The sequence below is a fragment of the Orussus abietinus genome, unplaced genomic scaffold (genome assembly GCF_000612105.2).
Source record: "Orussus abietinus isolate OABI.00-Male unplaced genomic scaffold, Oabi_2.0 scaffold125, whole genome shotgun sequence".
Lineage (NCBI taxonomy): Eukaryota > Metazoa > Arthropoda > Insecta > Hymenoptera > Orussidae > Orussus > Orussus abietinus.
Genome location: NW_019394403.1, coordinates 97,603 through 119,594, shown reverse-complemented (window position 1 = coordinate 119,594; position 21,992 = coordinate 97,603). Strand labels below are relative to the sequence as shown.

Below are 21,992 nucleotides of genomic sequence, written 5' to 3'. Positions count from 1 at the left end.
AAGAAATTTTAATTGACTATCGATCATTTTTTGAAAATCGTATAATTTAAAATGGAAAACTACTATATAATGGTAGGACATATTCTGTAAAAATAACGTATTGAGGGTTTCTCTCAAAATATATCCCTATCATTTAGTACAATCTACAACTATCTAGTTCAAATCCTGATGACTCACGGGTGGAGTATTTGAAGGCCTTTTTCTTTTTCCTTTCTTTTTTACGTATTTGACCATGTATATAAGAATATTTGATGTTTATTTACACTACCTGGGTATCTTTTATCATTTATTTGTCATCTCTTACAATAAGATAGGAAATACCTTGATCTATTTTCATTCGTTTCACGGACGCTAGAAAATCTTGAAAAAACTTTCCTCATCATTTTAAAACGATTTATCCTTTACCTATCCCTCGCCACTAGCCTACCCAAATAACATCATTCCTTTTCCACACGAAATGCATTCCCAAGACCTTATCTAAGCCCCACAATTTACGATTAGATAACCACTCAAAAAGTCAACAATCAAAAACCAAAGTTACACCGGGTTCAAATCTCGAAAGGCTCTCCCTCAGCATTTTGAGAAAGATCGTTGCCCTCTACCTTCTCCCGACTATTCAGCAGGACACTCCGATAATCGAGGTCGCTTCCTAATCCGGACCCCTTCTCGAGACCTTGACGAGGCCCCTCCGAGTCCTGCATTATCCAGGCCAGAAATCGGTAAATCGATGGATCGAGGCCAATGGTACTCTGCCTGCAGGCTCGAAGTTCGAAGTGAACTTGCCGCCATGTTTTTTAAAGGGGTTGGGGCCTGTCGGGAACGCGCCGGTCGGCAACGCGCAAGTGTGCCCCGACTCCCGAGGGAGTACCTTCGACTTCCGTCCTACGAAACGCCCCTCGCGTCACGTGGTCCAGGCCGAGATTTGCGAGCGCGCTCCCTCGATTCGAAACGGCGACTCCTCTGGACTCCTCGACGAGGACGAGCAGGGCCGGGGGACGCGCGGCGCGTCTCCGGCATCCCTGCCTATGGTGAGCCGGTCGTGGCCGGCCGCGACCACGTGTCAAGCCGGGCCACGCGCGCCACGAGTTCGACAGTTCGCGCCCGTCCGCTCGCCTCGGCCCACGTAAGTTAAGCGCGCTCTTCCGTGCGCTTCACTTTAAATCCTCGCATCGCGTCTAGATCGCACGCAGCGGCTGCCGAGCCCTGTCAAAATGCCGGCCAAAGTAGCACCCGCTGAGACGGCCACATGCGCGAGGACGGCTTCCTCCGAAGACGGTGTCAAACTGAAGAAGGACATCGGTCTCCTTGACGGTGTGGCCATCATCGTCGGCGTCATCATTGGCGCGGGTATCTTCGTCTCCCCGAAGGGTGTCCTGCTCAACAGTGGCAGCGTCGGCCTGGCCATCATAGTATGGGTTTTCTCCGGATTGCTCTCCCTCATCGGAGCCCTCTGCTACGCCGAACTCGGTGGGTTCGAAACCCTTTTGCGCGGGGTTGTTCGCGCGTATCATCGTAATGGACTGGAGTGGTTCTTTATTGATTAATTACTTGAATGAAGGATTAAATAGGTACGTGCGCACCTTCGATTTTGAGAAAAATTCTTTCGCAAAGTACGCCGAATATGCGTACGTTTCGGTAATTGTACATCTACGTTTACCGGATTCATTTTATACATGAGGGTGGTCATGATTATAGTGAAACATTTTTTTTCTTCGCGGAGGATTTATACAGAGCGACTTTCTTTACAGTGAATTATAATGCCTTCGTGACGGTATACTATGCGTTCCTTGATTTCCAGTGCTCTGGTTATTTTCAAGATAAGCTTATTCGTGAAACTTCGGAAAAAGTAATATCTGCTAAGTATAGCAATCGTAACGACTGTGATACGTACCGTCGCCACTACTCCAATTTTCGCATCGTTCGCGCGCGTCAACATATTTACCACATGATGAACAAAAATTCTCTCTCTTACTTTCTTTCCCTACAAAGATAGAAAATCGTTTACGAAATCAATCTAACGCGGGAATACCGATCGAGGTCCAAAAAGCCGAGACTTTAAATTAGGCAGGTGCGCTCGTACAATACTGACAGATTTCCATATTCTCGAAATCTCGACAACGAAGCTTCGTTTCCAAACCGTTTATTCTGCGATTACGATTCGCTTTTTGACGGAGTAGGAACTTTCGGACCATAAGATGATTCATATCACGTGTTCACGTGTATTATACGTGTGCGATTTTTGGGCAACGACCCCCGCACGTTTTCTCGTTCTGACGCAACCATGGCACCCTTTTTCAACATTCGAAATCTTTTGTCGTGTGGTGAAAGAGGACGTTGATTTCGGCGAATCTTCTTACCTGCCATCGCCATGAGTATAGATTAGTACCGGCTTTAAGAATCCCGGGATAGATCTTCATAATAGGAAAAATGGAGAAATTAATACTTCGATAAATGGATTTTATCGCTCTTTCTAAATCGTGGCTCACTAATTTCATTAGAAATCTTTAAGTCGATAGATCAATGGAAATTTTAGAATGAAGACTACATCGTTTCATTAACGATATGTATGCATTTCACACTTAATTAGACACATTTCCCCACATCTACAAATTTACTTGTGTTAATTCTTGAAAGGGCGCGGAAAGAATGTACGCGGTGTTGGTTTTTGTAATTTTACAGGTAAGCGCGTATATACGTGTTCACAATGAGTTGCGAGACGATTTGTCAAATTTTGTATAATTCGCAGACAAAAAAATATGTGCTATGTGAGCTTCAACGATAATGCCTGTTCCTGAAAACGTTCCTAACGTGATTTATCTCAGGTAGTCTACAATCTCCATCGGTTATCGTTGATGAGGACACCTCTAATTGAAAGATTATCTGTTCAGAGAGATGCGTCTTTATCGGATTTAGAACAGGGAGGCAGTATTCCAAAGGTTTAGTTCACCTACAATGATTGATCGAATCTGATACATGGATCCTTATTATTCTATTGTTTATAAAAAGAAAGTCGTAAATAATGGACTCCCGATTATCCACGATAATAACTGAAAATGGATGCGCGGATAATTGAAAATCATGGATAATGCAAAAGTGATCGCAAAGCACGCATACTTGCTCGAACTTTTCCGCCATGCCTCGAATATATGTCGATTTAAACATATCCATATCGTGTCCATGACACTACATTGCACTGACTTTCATGTATCAATAGAAATAATTTCTTTAAATTATATTGGGGTATTCATTCATTTCCGTATTACTTCCGTGTCAGTACGAATACGGAAATGTATAAGTTCATTTAAATCTAATTGTAAAACGTTATTTCCATCAGCTTCCTGAAATACCCTGAACGGATACGGATTAAACAAACACAACGACGAAAAGATGTCTAAGAGATGACGAATTTTTCGAAAAATCATCGGTTATAGCATGTCGTCGATAAAACGATGAGGAACAGATATCTTATGTGCCGGGTTTTAGCATCTTTTAATCAAGATTATAAGATTAAAAAATTCAAACATCTTTTCTTTGGTTTATATTCGATGCTTTTTCATCGACTTCAGAGTGCAGTGTTTTCCGTAACCTCTCTTTTCGATCATCCTTTTCTGAGGCGAATATAAGTCATACATTCTAGCAGCCGATTCTGCAGTTTTAAGTTCTGCTAAATAATAAATTTCCTGCAAATTACAATAGGCCTAATGGAAGGATGACGCTGTCTGAAAAACAATTTTCTCGGCTCATTATATAACCCGTCAGCCTTTGAGACCGAGATAGTGTTTCAATAATTTATTTTTACAGTACTGGACAATTATTAGTACCTTCGTGGAACACTTCACAAATACACTCATCTTTAAACATGATCACCTACTACCGTTATTATGTTGAAGGTGAAGTAACAAAAACGGTTTTCGTAATGAAGTTAGTGGAGGTCACGTTTCCAATTACTTTCGCATAAACCCGGTTTATAGGACAATGCAGCTTTTTGTTAGCTAATTGAAAGAACTGGGTTTATAATTTATTTCATTGGAATAAATTAGAGCTCCTGCGCTGAACATACCGTTACTTTCAAAAGCCATGAAAGATAATTTTCTGACGTGACGTTGGCGTACGAATCATGCGACAGAAAGGTTTAATGAATTTCTTTTGTACTTTAATGTAGGAACGATGATACCGAAGTCAGGTGGTGATTACGCATACATTGGCGATGCGTTTGGACCGCTACCTGCATTCTTATATTTGTGGGTAGCTTTGTTCGTATTGGTACCAACTGGAAACGCTATTACTGCACTAACGTTTTCACAATACATCTTGCAACCGGTATGGCCGACATGCGAACCTCCTTATGTTGCAGTGCGCTTGCTGGCTGCAACAATCACGTGTAAGTAAATCGCAGGTTTTAATTATAAATAATGTTTGGCCAAGTACGTTTCGAAAGTATACTGTTCCAAATTTAAAGAGAATGATAGATCAAATGTTTCGATATAAATTGATAATCATTAAAAAGTCATGATTATATACCATATATACGTAAATCATGTAGAATGTTTTCAACTGTGTACGTCAAGTAATGCCTATACAGCGAAAAACGTGTGTCTTACTTTTGGTGAATGAACACACGTTTCAGAGAATGGCTGGCAAAATAAATTGCAGACTGCTCTAAACTGCAACGATTTTACTAAATTTATCCAATACTTTATTGTATACGATATTATTTCGAACAATACGTATTTTAATTACAACAAGGCGCCTCGTTTTTGAGGAATATGTATGTATATGTTTTTATTTTTTATATTTTCCAATTAAAACATTTCCTACTTCTACATTCCATTTTAAGAGGCAGTAAATGTTTCTTTAACTGATCATGAAAGTATTATATACTGATACATAGAACTATATTTTTAACGTTGTTATCGTTAAACTTTAGAATGGTATAGAGAATGTACAACTACGAAGAATATTTCAAAGTATTGCATTTAAATACTTTCTAACACTTGATTACAAATTGCCGTACTTATTTCTCATAATTTAAAGCAATTGACATGAAATGTTGTTTACGTCACGCAGGTCTTCTGACTGCCATTAATTGTTACAATGTCAAATGGGCAACAAGAGTACAAGATATTTTTACAGCCACCAAAATATTCGCTCTAGTGATAATTATCATTGCTGGACTTTGGTGGCTCTGCTTAGGAAATACGGAAAATTTCCAAAATCCAATGGAAGGAACCAATACACAGCCGGGTTACATGGCATTGGCAGTTTACTCCGGGCTATTTTCCTATGCTGGCTGGAATTATCTTAATTTCATTACAGAAGAACTGAAGGACCCTCACAAGTAAGTTACTATTTCTATGGACACCTATGCTACCAAGACCTTGTCAATAACACTTAACAGGCCGCTCTCACTTCCTGTGACAGTCACATTCTCGAGAGTTCAATGAAACCGAATAAAGCGACCTGTAAAGTGATAACATAGTTCACCAAGATAAAATAGTAGTTTTTTTTTCGAGAAAAACGTCAAATCGACTACAGTACTGCCTATACTTACCTATAACAGGTTTGTGAATTTAGGAACTAGAACGATTACGTATATTTTAAACGTTTCTTCTAACGTTTATAATTTGTATTGTGTAATTAACGAAAGTGTATATAATGATTCTTTTTCAAAATGTATAGACATTTTCTTTTTTTTATTTCATACATATTTTCAATATTTCTGACATAGCACTTCACGATACTCGTTTACGTTAGAATATACGTTTTTCTGGCGCAGTATCTATTTAATGAACGATTATATCGGTGAGCAAATGTATACCTAATATGATATCTAATAGGTAATGAAACCGACAATTATGACCCATTTCTAAGTTGTTATGTAAAGGCTTATTAAAGGACTCACTGTCAGCATTAAAAAGATCGCAATAGGGACCTTCAAAATTTGAACGTTGGCGTTTAAAATTGTTACTTTAAAGGGTTGTTAATTGAAAAATAAGTTTTAACTCGTTTACCTGCAATAAGAAGAAAATGTTATCAAATTTCCAACAACTGTCAAAAAACGCTCAGGAAACAAAAAAAATATGTTAAGTCTTTTATAGCGACTTATGTCCGTTTATATACGCAGTAATATTTTTGTTTTATTAATTTTCTATCAGGAATCTTCCTAAAGCAATATGCATTTCGATGCCCTTGATTACCGTTATCTACGTTCTCACTAACGTAGCCTATTTTGTAGTCCTGACACGACCTGAAATTTTGGCTTCAAGCGCCGTTGCAGTTGTAAGTATTACACCTGAAAGATGTAAGACCACTTTCTTTATGAAACGAAAAATCGATGAATATATTATTCCAGACATTCGGTGATAAAGTACTGGGGATGATGGCTTGGACCATTCCCGTTTTTGCAGCTTGCTCGACCTTCGGGGCACTCAACGGTGCGATATTAGTATCGTCGAGACTCTTTTTCGTTGGTGCTCGTAATGGTCATCTACCGACTGCTATAACTCTCATCAATGTTAAAAACCTAACACCCATGCCTTCACTTATCTTTCTTGTAAGTATGCTTGAACCTACTGCATGTACAAATAAATCGAAAGTAAATATAGGTGTAAGACTACTCACTGCGTAAATGTAATGACATATACTTCAAGTGTAGTAGAATATACTACCTTGAATTACTTTCCGCATTAATTACTACTAAAACTTCAACACAGTATTTATATCATTCAATATTTAAAACCTTTTTCCTCAAAAAAGATTGCAATGTCACGTTCTCTCATTTTTCCACAACCCATTATAGTGCAAGAAAGGTTTATATAGAGACATTCTTTATGATTTAAATAGTATATTGTGCATCAAGGTCATAAAGATCATTTTGATTCGTGTGAAGGGGGTGAAGCTCCTGTGAAACGGACTTAAAGTACGTTGTAAACTTGTTTTTAAAGGGAGTTGGACATATTATTTTTTCACGCGTTATTTCAAACATGTTAAATTGTTTTTAGATATTTTGATTTCTTTTAAATAATACCCACCTAAGAATCTGAAGCATGATAATTAGAAATGCCCATCAATACTTATTATTTCAAACATGTTAAATTGTTTACAGATATTTTGGTTCCTTTTAGATAATATCCACCTAAGAATCTAAAGCACGTTAACTAGGAATGCCCATCATCACGTAACGTCTAAAGTTCAATGCACACTTCGAGTAATAAGAATCACTGATTAATCACAAAGCTGTATATTTATGTGTTGCTGCGTCAAGTAATATCACTGCCTCTATGCATTACCTTCACGTTTGTTCCGTAACTGAACCGTCAATCGTTCTTAACGGCCTGTCCACCGACATTTATCACCCTTCGGCCTATCACCGATAATTCCTCGACGAAAATATGTAAACTTTTATCGTTTCCTTGTCATAAATGTATAACGTCGTGTGCAATATTATTTAAGAAAAGAAAGAAGAGTGACGTATACCCTTTAACGTTGTAGATATCAAGCAAGGATATTTCACCCATGCTTCACGTAATCTACACGTTATGCCACACAGAACAAAATTTTTAGTTGTAGTTACTAGAAAACTACTATTTTCTTTCGTGAAATACGGCATGAATGAAATTTTATAATTGCTGTGCGTAATTCTGTTTTTTAGATAAGAAAATGACCACCAACAGAATAAACTTTACTTGACAATGAACTTTCCTCCATCAATTGATGTCGGAAGTTAAGGCTTACGTTAGTTACCGCTCAATTATGCCAATTGTAGTTTTATTACCTTAACAAAAGATTGATCAAAGTAACAATAAACGCTTTCTTAAGGACTTAGAAATGATTTATGAATTAAACACTGCAGCCGTGTTATTTTATTCACACAAATTACTTACAACTGTTGGTACCATGTTTAAAAAAAATAGTTCATATTATGATCCTGGAAAAATATTAACCGCTTTTTGTATAACAAACTCTTCCTTATAGGCACAACCTATAGCAGTAATGTTACTCTATATTATAGTTAATATATTAGTATTACATGTAATACTTACCATAATATCTAACAATTTCACTAAATTAATGGCATTTATAATTTCTCATTGCAGTGCATCATTACCCTAGCTCTTCTGGTAATTGATGATGTTTATGCGCTTATCGATTACGTGAGCTTTGTTGAAGCACTATTTACTACTCTTTCAATATCTGGCCTCTTATGGCTAAGGTACAAAAAACCTGATCTTCATCGGCCCATCAAAGTAAGTATAATAATTATAAATAAATTCTGGGTTGTTTGTTACTTATGGAAAATAATTAATTAAAAATGATACAATCTCACAATGAACGTTATATACTACCGTCTCTATGATTTCATTCCTCTATATATAAAATGTAACATATCCGTCTTTAAATTATAACAATTCAAAAATGCAAAGAAGGCAACAAATCCGTATAAAAATATGGTAATTATAATATATATGTAAACAAGATATTTTGTTACAGATGAAAATTTCAAGTTCTAAAACGGTGCAATTGAAAATGATCTTGTTTAGTATTATCATGATAACCATTTTTCTCTATATTGGAACGTACCGCGAAATGCTAATTAATTAAGTTTTCGTGATTTTTCCGATATTTATGTTGCAACATTTTTTATTTCTCAGGTACCTATTCTGTTACCCATCACATTTTTCCTAATCTGTGCATTTTTGGTAACATTGCCATGTTATGTCTCGCCGTGGGAAGTAGGCATGGGTGTTATCATTATTTTATCGGGTATCCCCGTTTACTGGATTTTAATATACCAAAAGAACAAACCTCAGTGGTTCGTCCATGCTTCACGTAAGTAGATTGCACAAGTATGAGTATGATACAGTATTGTATTATATCAATGGAGCTTTTTTTCAAAATAACTTTTCATCTTCTTTTAGACAAATTCACTATGACTTGTGCTAAAATGTTCATGTGTGTGGAAGAAGATAAGAGCGATTGAGAATATTTAGTAGGAAGTCGTCAAGGAAGCTGATGAATATTGAAAAAGTAGTCGCAAAACTACGTAACCGATTACAGCGGAGATTTAAAGCAATGAATGATATTCGAGAACTATTTTGATAGATGACCTTTAAAGACAAGTGCAACTTCTTGAATACAATAAGGAAATTTGAAGAAATGACATTTAATTGTCTTTAGAAGAATGCGGTACATTAAATTTTCAATGCTGTCATAATGACCATAACGATAAATATGGCATATTTAATGACTCTATATAGTTTACAAAAATATTCAATAACTGTATGAGTACAAAATTTATAGTTCAACGTAGTCTCAAAAATTTGTCTTGAGATACTAATGACAATGCCTTGAGAAAGCAACAAACATTAAAATAATGGAAATTTGGGTTATTTATAAGTACTACTAAAATCTGAATTATATTTTATACGATCTAGCAATAGAACTTATCAATTATAAAACAAAGGAAAGAAAATAATATATATATATAAAGAAAAGGAACAAACAAATATGTTACATCACACATGATTATATATACATATAATGTACTTTCTTAAATTCAAATATGGTTTAATGTTAAATTTAAAAAAATGATTGGAGTAATTTTTTTCTCTCTTTTCTAATTTCCATTGTGCCTTTAAATACATATTGAGTAGAGTTGTGATACCTATTTTGACAATCTGAATATTTAGGCCGGAATGGATCTAAAGGTGGGCATTTATAGAAACGTTTGTAATATGATGCTGATACATCGATAGCATATTCTGAAAATATTTAAAAAATAAAACAACACAGAAAGCAATTCTAAGTGAGGATAATGTGGAAATATTTTATGAAGATAAATGTACAGGTTTAAGACAAATTTTTTGTTATGGCTGAATACTTACGAACACTGTAGCAGTTAAAGAGCCAGATTTTGTCGTCACAAATGTACATTACGTGATAAACCTGAGAAAAAATAAAGAGCAACATCACACTATCACTGTACAAACTGAGAAAAGCTGATTGATTGATCAACTACTGAATTATTGCCTAATGCACAACTGTATTTAGCTTACTTATTTGTTCTAAAAATGTAATATATTTACAACATACGTAATTACATGAAAGAATGACGATCATGTTTTTGTTGCCATTCAATGCGCTGTACATTTACCCATCTACCCACTTAATATATTACAATAAAAAATATTATTTTTATGAAAAGGTGTTACACAAGAAATACACGACGTATATACAATTTTAATGTAGCTCAATTTGTATCCACAAATGCAACTGGGATATTAATTAATATTTATTTGGCACGTAATTTATAATACTACGTATTGTATCTAATAAACTATATTTTACTGAAACTAACTGCATCACTATATCTTGAAAACTTTACCTTATATTAATAAGAAACATTTTTACAAGTATGAAGATATATGTTTTTGTAACATTTTGATTCCAAAACAAGAATTTAAAACCTTTTTCCTAACGAACCCAGTTACTAAGATAATAAACCCAGGTAATTCTTATTAACTATATTACATATTCACTTATTTATGTTAACATAAAGAAGTCGGTATTTTTTAATTCACCAAAATTATAGTGAAATAATATGTGGAACTGTATACTTGATACATGTGACAAATCAAACATTGTTATCTAGCATATGACCATTGTTTTTACAAGCAATCCGTATTCCATTAAGGAACTGCATTTATCAAGGACATATAACTATTGATTTTCGTTTGTATTTGAGCTGTTGAAATATTTAATGACTTATGAACACAACAAATTAAAATAAAATACTAGTGCCTTACATATTAATCACAGAAGGAACATGTAATATTTTATATAATTATTGAAATGTAATCATTTGATAAGGATATAAATCTGATAAGTACAAACGTATTGGCAATGATTAAAGAATTGGCTTCCAATGTGTTGTAATTAAATACATACTACTCCTGCATTTAGTTATAAAGAATTATCTATTGTTTACGAAAATTTGGTGAGACATTATAATCGAAGGTAGTTCATCTTGCAAAAACTTATCTATTGCGACTATTTTCAACCCTCGGACAGCGGCGGAGTCACCCAACCATATTTCTCATGAGTCTTTACCAAACTTCTGAAAGACTCCTCAGCCAATCGTCTATTGAATTCCTTGTTCGTCTTTGGTTTCCTTGTAATCCTTCCCTTAAATGCATATCATCAAGTTTACGTAATTTAATAATAAGCATAATATTTTTGTTTCAAATGTATTGACATGTCATTTAATATAGCAAGTATAAAATTAGCAAAATATTAATTGCTTATCGCCTACCTGCCCCTTAACGATACTAGCAGCAAATTGTGTAATGACTGCTTCGACCGTGTATGCACTTGCCCAACCTCTCGGAGTTAGTAATTCCATACATATTGCACCTCCTTCCATCACAAAGCCTTTTTCAATTCGTGGTGAAATTACTCTCATGAAAGGTGGTGAGAATGGGAAATCTTCAGGGAAAACTAGATGCAAAAGTATATGAGGTATGTTGAACTCTTTCATATCTTCTGCTAGTTTACTCTCAGGGTCGATCTTGTGTAATCGTACATGCCACTCATATAAATTGTCATTAACTAATTCCACGGTAAAAGTGGATTCCTGTCGATTCTGTATTCTTTGAATCTCACTAAGTTCCTTCATTAATCTTCGTAAACGCAAGCCTTTTTCAGGCATATTTGTAATTGCTTTCGAACAGTTCTCAGTGGATTTCTTTGTTTTAAAGAAGCAGCTACCATTATGACTGCTACTAGGATTATCCTGCAGCGATCCATCGGATGGAGTAACTGCATCAGGTCGATGATGACGACTTAACAGCCTTCGGGATGGTGAACTTGTTGAACTACTTGCTCCATTTGGTTCGTCGATTTTCTCAGAAGAGCGAAACAATTTACGAAAGGCAGCTACCACTTTCTCCTTTGATCTTGTTGTCATGATTAATACCTTGAATCTTCTGTGCAATCCGCTTAGTCTGAAATAAATTAGTTATGTAATACATAATTTTAAGACATTTACCTAAAACACATTTCAATTAAATGTTTTAAAAATAACCAAAAACTACATGTCACATGTTATGAGTAATAATTATGTATTTAGTGTTTAATTATTATTTTCACATATCAACGATCTACACTGTTTTTAAATGTAAATTTTTAATATTTACAAATTTTACCTTCATTCTGTTTGATGTTTGAAATATTCTTTATCACAAGCACAGGTTTTCAATTAATCATTCAGCCTTACACGAATAAATTTTGTGACATCAATAATTAATAGAACGTACGTTTATTAGCTGTTATATTTCTAAGCTCACGCCTCCATTATTAAAAAAAAAAACTGTCACAGGAAACGCTTTGGGCAGTGTTATTTTGAAATTCATAAGGGACACGTAGCCATATTCAATGTATTCAACTTCACATTACTCATAAGCAAGAAGACAAGAAATGTTCCGAAATTTAGCAAAATAGAACTGACACCTTTTACCAGGACAGAAGTTCACAGTAAATTTAAAGGCATTTTGTAGCCCATCATTAAATTCATGTTGTAATTTAGTATATACGTTATATGTATAAAATAGCATTCACTTATTTTACAAATTTTATTTCTATCGTGTCCAATTCCAAAACGAAATAATTCATGGAATTACTTTTATAACATACACCGGTATGGCTAGCATTTTTAGTGCGTTATATTACCCTAATAATATGACTGATAACGAGAACATAACCAATAATTAAATCCTCTGCAAATTCATGAGAATTGAATTTCTTAAATAACATTCAAGTTGTTTTCTATAATTTAAATAAACTATGAGTAAGTATTATGCTGCGGGTAAATTTTAAAAGTAAAGTAACGTAATTTTCATTTGCCCCTACTGATGAGTTTTCCTGCATACACAGAAATATAACCGGATGCCAATGCATAGGGTTTTCGTCTCTAAACCTAATATTTACAAAGAATCAAATAAGGAAATTATTATATCAATATGTTCATGCTTCTCAAAATGTAAAATATTAACATGCTGAAATGTACGAAATGCCAATTATTTATAATATCAACTTTCTGTTCAGCTCTTAACTTAGAATTATATACCTTTTCTTCCAATTATGTGATAATCAAAATCAAATCACCCGTGTGTTTAACTCGAATATGAAAATAAGAAGTATTTGTTGAATTTAAGGTTCTCTAGTACTGAATTTAGAAAAACTGCAATAATTCAATGTTCGTCACAAAAACTGCCTCTATGGTTCCTATTTTACGTTATTAAAAGTAATCTCATATTGCATTCTGTTGATTAACTATAATTGTGACAATCTGGAAACATCTGATACTTAATAAAAACCTGTTAACAGATTGCATACCTTGAGGATCTAAAAATTCGGGTTGTAACAAATTTCTGGAAAATGAACACGGGAAAGAAATCGTAAAGGCTCGTCCAAAAAAAGATTCGTCGATGTCCATGAATAAAAATGCTTCAACCAGAGGAAAATGGCTAAAGAACGAGGATTGATGCGATTTGGCAAAACACATGTAAAAGGCGTTCTCATTGAACACTGACATCGCATCGAGAATACACGGTCATAAGAATTGCGTACGATTTACGGTGTCTAGAAGCATAAGTTATAATTGGAAGGGACACAGGGCAAAGCAAAGATAATTTGGATAATTCGGAAAAACGATCGGTGTACTTTTTCCCGTTCCATATGGCTAAGACGAAGCATTCCACAAAAAATGTCCACATTTTAATAACCCCTTTAATTTTTGCAACATATGTACATCGTCATCGACAATACCGCCCGATGAGAATCAATTTTATTATGACACTGGTATTCCAGGGTCAACTCTAATCCAAAAAATGCTTTAACTAATTTATTACCCTTATTTAACCGGAGCGATTTGAGCCAGACATTATCGACTCGACGATTCCAGTAATTTAACTCACCTTGTCTTGAATCTCGGCGACGCATACTTTCCTCCTGGGAAGGATTACTTCGACGTATCTCCATTAAGTTGTGTCCGCGTGAAAGTGCAACGAAATACACAGCGCAGTCTCATTCGTCATTAAACGGGGAACTAGGGCGAGGCTTCTGTACCGAACTATCCCGAGGAAACAGTGCCATACATTTAACAAGAAGCGGCCGAGCCCGCCCCACGGTCGAGCTTACTGTTGTGCCTGGGCAGGGTAGTAACCGAGGCTACGCCACTGGCTGCTGCCCAGCACCCCCATGCGCTCTTGCGCATGCCGCTCTGTGCCGCTCTGCGCCTACGCCAAGTTCAAGAGGGTAGCTATCATAGAGCTTATAGAAGTAGCGGTGAAGGTGGGGATGTCCGCAACATGGTAAACCGAGAGGTCTCTTTTTCTCTCTAAGCGCTGCTGGAAGTTCTTCCTGCGCAAGTGTTGCATATACCTATATACATGTTGTGACTGCCCTATTTCGCATAAATATGTAAAACCTACAAAAAGAGATCAGAAAAAAGCACCAAATTAATATTCGTTCATTATAAGGAACTTTTCCAATAAGGAACAAGTATCTTCGCATGTTTTTGTTATTCGACCTATCGTTTAAATTTCGTGTATCAATACTCCTATGCGCGCGCAGGGTACATACATACTTCCAGCATCACTTAAAGAAAGACGGTCTCATTCCCTGTCTGACCTCCTGAGGACTATTCTCGAACTCGTAACGACATGTGCAATGTCGTCTCAATTTCTGTAAGCTCTATGGTAGCTGCGAGGCGGCGGCGGTTTCGTCCCTCGGTCATACTACCACATACGACCCTCTCGCACCCCTCGCTAAGAGACCAGGTCTGTTTCGCCCTCCCTTTCTCAAAAAATTAACGCACTATAAGTGCTTCTATCCCATACGTAGAATTGCTAACATGTTCTTCGTACCTTTTTCAAGATAAAACGATAATCTTTTTCGGATAAAACGAACTGTTTTCCAAAATTTAAACATTAAAATTATTAAGGTGATATGAAAGAGTCATTCTATATATGTAAAATGTAAAAACATTTATAAAAATTTTCACCCAACTGGGCACACCGAATCATTTGAAATTTCAGTAGGTGATTATGAAGACCCTAAAGAAGAACGTGGTGCTCATGAAATTTCATTTTTCCAAAAAATATGTATTCTTGGTTCTAGCCTGAGATAAATGAAAAAAATTGGTTTTCAAAAATGAAATTTCATGAGCACCGCGTTCTTCCTTTGTACATACCTTTATAATCACATGCTGAGGTTTCCAACGATTAGTTGTATCCATCTTGGAGAAAAGTTTTATAAATATCTTAACATTTTATATATATAGAATAACCCTTTCATATCACCTTAAAGGGTGTGAAAACGCAAGCCCGCCATACATGTGTTATAAAAAAAATATATACTTTTGTATAATATTTGTTCGTTATTCAAAAATTTGGATAACAATTCTGTGTATCGAAAATATTTTAGCAACCTACGATACAAAATTCGGTTAGCAAATCACAATTTCATGAAACTCAATATTTACATTCTACATAAATGCCTATAAGGTGAAATATATACTTTAATCAAATGAAACGTATTAGAACGGTAGATATTATCCCGATTCGAAAATATTTTAGCAACCTACGATACAAAATTCGGTTAGCATATCACAATTTCATGAAACCCAATGTTTACGTTCTACATCAATGCCTATAAGGTGAAATATATACTTTAATCAAATGAAACGTATTAGAACGGTAGATATTACCCCGATTCCATTTGATTCCGTCAAAGAAATCTGTAATTTAGATTTTTACTAAATGTCCGAATGTTTTAAATTAAAGACGTGCTATATATTTTTAAGACATCCAGGTGCTTCGGAGTGTAGCGTTCCTAGAGAAACAGGACGGTATTCCAATTACTTCTGACTCACCTCACGCGAGAACTCTTGCTAAGCAACCTTATACGTAAACTCAGTTGGAGACAAGTGAACTCGGGTTCACTACCGGAAAACCAAGCGTATCGATCCACATTCATACTTGACTCTAATGCCGGCATTATTACTCTGATAATTATAATTTAGCAGTTATCAGGTATATGCCTGAATAACCTTCATTGTTATAACTCTCTATGGCCATTAAAATTACATATATTTATACAGAAGGAAGCATACACACTGATTATTGGCATGCAACATTAAAGTCACGGGAAAAAAAACGTTAATATAAAATTATTCGGTCTGTAAATTTCTCAGTGAATTAAAAAATATTTATTATTTCTGTACTCCTCGGAAGAGAGAGTTTTATTTACTAAATACTTGAAGACCCAATATTAAATGTATTAGGATTCAAGAGATGAAAACTTCGTAGCATATTTATAATTGCAATATACTTAAATGAAACAACGAACAGATCGTAAACAAGAACGTAGATACTAAAATTTTTTTGGTATAATTAACTCAATTATGAACATGACAAAACCTTGCACTAAAATCTATGGAGTTTATATTCTCCTGGACATATTTTTGATCTTATTAAAATAACCACTTTTGTGGATTATCTTGTTTTGTTATATATTATTACCCTGTGTATAAACAACTTGAAACCTAATACAGAATTGCGGAAGATATTTAAAAAAAAAACATGTTTTCAAAGTGATAGTTTATTTGACTTTTTCTGGTCTTACAATATAACTTTTTAGATATCCACCAGTAAAAGCAATGTATAAACAGCGCTTGGTTATATAAATAAAAACGAGAAGAATGGATACATATTGCATCCATGCCCATTTTAGATCTTCCCAAATATCAACCTGATAATATATTGGCACTTGTAAATAAAATATTTCACCTTGAACTAGAAATTCTCTGTCGTTGGAGAATCCAGTATGCCATGTGAATTCAGTATTCGTAATTTGGACTGTAACTAAAATATTTTATTATATAATTATATGAAAATTAGTGAATAATCATTTGAGATATGGCATTTATATTTAATCATTTTTAATTACTTACGTGCTTTTTTTGCATTATCAATTAGTAATTGATGTACGGTTAAGTCATCTAGGTCAATACTTTGATTGTATAAATTATGAATATTATCTTTTTGCAAAACACTTTTTTGGCGTAACTTTAAATCGCTTACGAAATATATTTCTTGGACAGGATATGGAAGAGTATAATCCACAACAGCCATAGTTTCCATTGCAGTCTGTACAAGCTTCTAAAAAAATAATATTATTTTTCACACACTATATAATATAGAAACTTTAATACAAAATACACATATTATTAACCGTTAGATTGTAATTAAAAAACAGAAGTAGCTTCATAGAGCGAATGGGTACATCTGTATAAAAATGTGCTTCAAATTTTAATACATCTTTTAATCCATCGTTATTTGTATCAGCCTCTTGAACCTATAAAAAAAACTATTTTAAGAATATTCACATAAAATTAATTAGACTATTGAAGTAATAAACTACCTTAATCAAAGTACAATTATCTGCAATTTTATTCTCTTTGTAAGTTGCAAAAGTAGAACAGACAACTGAGTTGGAATCAAAGCCACTCTCAGCGAGTAACAGGTACTTCTGCTTAAATGTAATTTCTGGTATTTCCATATACATACTATTTCGTAGCCAAAAACCTGAAATAAAATACATGCAATTCATAATCTGCTATAGTAAATGTATACTCATAAATGTCAAAAGTGTGCAATATTAACATATTTGAAGACTGACAAGCCAAAATATTTAAACCCATACCTCCACTAAGGTGAACAATAACCAGTGGTCCTACTAATGTTATAATTGATAACGCTAGAACAAATAATGTACTAAATGAACATAATGTGGTTTTGTATTTGTAATTAATTGAACTTGTAAAAATATCAAAAATCGGCATAGTTCTGAAACTGTCATTCGTTTCTTGTTTGTCTTGTTAATCATTTATAATACAACAATCATATCTTAGCCAATATTTAAGATTATGACAATAAATTACTAACAGAGACGAGTTGAGTGATTGTTTACGAGCAGGGTCGCGCGATCGCGTTCTGTGCTGCGTTTGGTGGAGAATGCGGGCAACTCGTGCACTTACCTCCTGATACTCCCGAGTGGCGACCCAACTCAGGGATCCTCCTCATCTGTGCTCCCAACTCATCCCTGAATTGGGCCGCCACTGAGGAGTTTCAGGTGACAAGTGCGCAATCGCGCGACCCGGCCCATGAGCAATCTCCCAACTCATCTGTGTGACAACAAACTTCCTTTAACATCTTTGAACATATTTTTAAAAATCCAGCAAACTCTGCGGCAATGAACTACCCATGATGACTGGAAAAAAAAAATCGGATCCTGTTAAGTAGTCTACATAAACCTGGAAAGGGGCACAAAAGGCCAGGCAAAGAATCCATGAAGTCTGAGATTGGACAGCGAATAAGTTATTAAAAGTCAAGAATATTAATGGAATGTACATCGATCTCATCAAATTTACTGAACTGGTATTTTTCATATTACTAACAAGGAAACATTCTCAAGTGTCCGCCGCCGATCTTATTAATTTTCATATATGCTGAAGAACATAAAAATCTAACAAACACGTGTCTTTTTTTTTATCTCCAATGGTCCACATTTAAGGGGTGAAACTGCCTTCCAAAGTTTGGCGAAAATTCGATTTTTATATTAATTTCCGTAGAAGCAATGGAGGGATTTCGACGAAACTTGGAATAAACGTATTCTATATAAGGACGGTGAAAACATTATATTGTCCAGTAATGCTACACCACCTGAAGGGGGTGAACTACCCTTCAAGCTAAATTTTGTTGTAATATCTATTAAATGCACTCCTACTTAAATTCCACTTACGCTATGTGATTGCTCACGAAAAATGAGGAAATACGTGTTTTTTGCTTTTTGCCAATAAATATTTATACATTGGTTGAAAAAAAGGGATGTAGGTAGTATATTGGTATATCCCGACTATCTTTATTGGATTATATTGTCATCGAATCTGTTGCAGAACAATTTCAGTCTCTTAAAGTGTTTTTTTAATTTATTTATAAATAATTGCATGTGATTTGAAGAATTAACACGTTTACACGATTTATGTACAATGAATTGATTACGATATAACCCAATAAATATAGTCAGGATATAACCACCTTCATCAACTTTTTTCAACCGATGTATAAATGTTTATTGGCAAAAAGCAAAAAACACGTATTTCCTCATTTTTTGTGAGCAATCACATGGATTAAGTGGAACTTAAGTAGGAGTGCTTGTTTAATAGATATTACAACAAAATTTCACTTGAGTAGTTCACCCCCTTCCGGTGGTGTAGCATTATTGGACAATATTGTGTTTTCACTGTCTGTATATAGAATACGTTTATTCCAAGTTTCGTCGAAATCCCTCCATTGCTTCTACGGAAATTAATATAAAAATCGAATTTTCGCCAAACTTTGGAGGGTTGTTTCACCCCTTCAATGTGAACTATTGCAGATAAAAAAAAAACACGTGTCTCTTAGGTTTTGGTGTTCTTCAACATATATGAAAATCAATAAGATCAGCGGCAGACACTTGGGAGTGTTTCCTTGTAAGTATGCAAAAATGCAGATTGGACAAAATATAATCAAAGTGATTTTTGGCCGTTTCTTCCCCGTCAATCCCGACAAAACGGCATAGAGAAAAATAAGAGGGACAACGTGGCCAAAACAATTAATGACTGTCCGTTCAAAAGAACGGAAGGCCATTGTAGTTGCCCTCTTCTTCGGCATATAGCCTCTTCGATTCTTGCAGTCTCTTCGGGCAGAGCCCCCTACGTTTCGAACGTTTGGCAACTCCTGATTTTTCGGATTAAAAAAATCACTCCGAGAACAGATTCAAAAACTAGCAAAACGACGACCTACGATCCGAGGATCCGCAGTCCGTGCGTATTGCACATTTATCCGGATTACCAAGCGCGGTCTAACTAATTTCATTTCTGAAAGGAAATTGTCACAATGGCGGGCGTCCGAGAGTACTTTGAGCGGATAATTTAGTTTCCAGACTACCATTAATTACTCGCAGCAATCTAGACGTTCCTTATTAAAGAAATTGCATGGCTCCACTAAAATTGATCTTGTAAGAATCCGAGGCGCAACCCTTTAATGTCAGGAAGAAGCGATTTTGTGAAAAAAATTTGATGTCCTAAATTGGTCTGAAAATTTTTGGAATATTGATGAGAAATACAACAAGAATTTTTTCCGGGAAATAATTCTTACCGCCGGCATAGAACCACGGGCGCAGGACGGACATCCTTCGCTCTTCCGGAAGAGCAAACGGTGGAAAAGTATCCTAGGTCCAGGATCTCCCTCCAAACCCCCAGGAAGAAATCCCACCCTGGCCATGTCTGCTCACATTTAGACGTTTACTCCAGACAACTATCCAATCTCCCTAGATATATATAAAAGATCAATCACATTCATTCTAACACAGTCACTCCACGATTCTCTCACACTCTACCCGGGGGCAAAGAGCCTTATCCTAGAGAGCGCATTCCGGGATGCCTCCGACCGCCGAGTTCAGTTTTCGCACGCAAACGCATCATCGATTGCCATCGCCGTGTAAATTTTAAAAAATTTAATGAATACATGCAATCGGAACCCGAATGGCAATCGAAGAAGTTTTCAAAAAAAGTTTTTTTAGCACGCCTTCTAGCCCTGACACATTCAACTCGCTCCTAGAGGAGTCGATGGGCGAGGGCCAGCAAGGAACGCAGCTACAGGAAGAGACACTTACAGTTGATGAAGCTGAAAACCACCTAACTTTATTGATTAAATATCGAACTACCGATGAGCTACCGACTCTACACGACATTGATATTTCACAATTTCTAGTTAAAAAAAGGCCAAGCCCAGCTCACACTACGGTCCCAGGGTAGTGAAGGCTTGGCTGAAGAAACCTATAATTTCTGAAGTCGGCCCCCTCGTCGAGATGGCGGTTCTAAAGCGATCCGCGAGAACATTGACGTGCCACCTTGACTCGGGTTCGGCTCATCGCGAGACTCTTCTCCTGCATCTTTTTCGAATCAATTTCAATCTAGAAATTCCGCAGAACCGGCGGCCTCGAAGTCGGAGGGTCATCCGACTTCCCGGCGCTCGATTAAGCATCGCGAACCGAAAACTACCGCGGACCCGGGAGAGGTCTACCCCTAGTCTCAATTGATACATAAAAAACAAAGAAAATTAGCGCGGCCGCTCGAGAGAGGTCGTCTCGTCGACTCGTGGTTCCTCGAATAAACCGGCAAACATAGAACCGGCCCCCGTGCCAGCACAGACCTTATACCCTGCGACATAAGGAGGCCGGAGGAACGAAATATGGAAACTCACTGACGAGGCGTTTCATCTGCTTCACGCGATACTCCCCCAGGAGATCCCTCCCGAAGGAGATCCGGGGTTTCTGGCTTTGGCTCCATCTGCCTCCACCTTGAAGATGTCATTGGCTGCTTTTTACCTCTGCTTCCGCTTCCTCTTCTTTCATTGAACGATATTTAATCCTTGGCACTCGCGGCCCGAGGTCACTGTTGCGCACTGACCGCATTGTCTTCGAGTCCCCCAAGCCTCGACACGGAAATCCGGCGTACACCACCCCTTCATCTACGGAGCCTCCCTTGAACCTCATTACGAACGAGAATGCCGTCAATGGAAATCTAATGCGCCCCGTTGGTTTAAATTTAGAATGTAGCACGTAATACGTCCCTCATATTCCTCGCCATTCTCTTAATTTTCATGGCATCTTATCACGACAGATTCTACGCGATCCCTGGCCGCGACCCAGCTACCTGAATGGGTGAAGCCGTCTTCTGTCGAGCCGCCGAACATGCGTGTAACCATATCAGTCGGTCTGAACAACTTTCATCGACTGGGTGAGACCAATCGATTTGCTTACAGGCGTGCTCGGCGGCGCGACAAAAGACGGCTTTGCCTAATCAGTGAGCCGGGTAGCGGCCCAACTCA

The 21,992-nt window shown here is 36.2% G+C and overlaps 3 protein-coding genes across 5 annotated transcripts; 1 reads left to right on the top strand and 2 right to left on the bottom strand.

The window, feature by feature from the left end:
• The first annotated feature begins 1,114 nt into the window (after nt 1–1,114).
• LOC105697070 (Y+L amino acid transporter 2) lies at nt 1,115–10,356 on the top strand. Its single transcript, XM_012420058.1, has 8 exons — nt 1,115–1,467; nt 4,163–4,381; nt 5,068–5,338; nt 6,156–6,279; nt 6,353–6,553; nt 8,097–8,246; nt 8,652–8,829; nt 8,919–10,356. The coding sequence occupies exons 1-8, from the start codon at nt 1,212–1,214 to the stop codon at nt 8,978–8,980; spliced, it is 1,461 nt and encodes a 486-aa protein (XP_012275481.1). The 5' UTR covers nt 1,115–1,211; the 3' UTR covers nt 8,981–10,356.
• On the bottom strand, nt 10,220–15,984 carry LOC105697071 (ubiquitin-conjugating enzyme E2Q-like protein 1). 3 transcript variants are annotated; one of them, XM_012420062.1, is made up of 3 exons: nt 15,932–15,984; nt 11,312–12,002; nt 10,220–11,184 (listed from the first exon to the last, which is right to left on the bottom strand). In XM_012420062.1, exons 2-3 carry the CDS (start codon nt 11,963–11,965, stop codon nt 11,056–11,058), a joined length of 783 nt encoding a protein of 260 aa, XP_012275485.1. In that variant the 5' UTR covers nt 11,966–12,002; nt 15,932–15,984; the 3' UTR covers nt 10,220–11,055. The 3 variants fall into 3 exon arrangements, with proteins under 3 accessions (XP_012275485.1, XP_012275483.1, XP_012275482.1); XM_012420060.1 differs by lacking the exon at nt 15,932–15,984 and adding an exon at nt 13,974–14,205; XM_012420059.1 differs by lacking the exon at nt 15,932–15,984 and adding an exon at nt 12,204–12,360.
• A 659-nt stretch (nt 15,985–16,643) lies between these two features.
• LOC105697027 (transmembrane protein 231) lies at nt 16,644–18,006 on the bottom strand. The gene is made up of 5 exons (XM_012419965.1): nt 17,764–18,006; nt 17,482–17,645; nt 17,293–17,415; nt 17,012–17,219; nt 16,644–16,922 (listed from the first exon to the last, which is right to left on the bottom strand). Exons 1-5 carry the CDS (start codon nt 17,900–17,902, stop codon nt 16,660–16,662), a joined length of 897 nt encoding a protein of 298 aa, XP_012275388.1. The 5' UTR covers nt 17,903–18,006; the 3' UTR covers nt 16,644–16,659.
• Nucleotides 18,007–21,992: the final 3,986 nt, after the last annotated feature.

Coding starts and splice junctions, on each gene's coding strand:
- LOC105697070 (XM_012420058.1), top strand. CDS start 1,212: ATGCCGGCCAAAGTAGCACCCGCTGAGACGGCCACATGCGCGAGGACG. Junction 6,554..8,096: donor TGCCTTCACTTATCTTTCTT/GTAAGTATGCTT, acceptor TTCTCATTGCAG/TGCATCATTACCCTAGCTCT. Junction 8,830..8,918: donor GTGGTTCGTCCATGCTTCAC/GTAAGTAGATTG, acceptor ATCTTCTTTTAG/ACAAATTCACTATGACTTGT.
- LOC105697071 (XM_012420062.1), bottom strand. CDS start 11,965: ATGACAACAAGATCAAAGGAGAAAGTGGTAGCTGCCTTTCGTAAATTG. Junction 11,185..11,311: donor CTAGTATCGTTAAGGGGCAG/GTAGGCGATAAG, acceptor TATGCATTTAAG/GGAAGGATTACAAGGAAACC.
- LOC105697027 (XM_012419965.1), bottom strand. CDS start 17,902: ATGCCGATTTTTGATATTTTTACAAGTTCAATTAATTACAAATACAAA. Junction 17,646..17,763: donor TATTGTTCACCTTAGTGGAG/GTATGGGTTTAA, acceptor ATTTTATTTCAG/GTTTTTGGCTACGAAATAGT. Junction 16,923..17,011: donor TGATAATGCAAAAAAAGCAC/GTAAGTAATTAA, acceptor AAAATATTTTAG/TTACAGTCCAAATTACGAAT.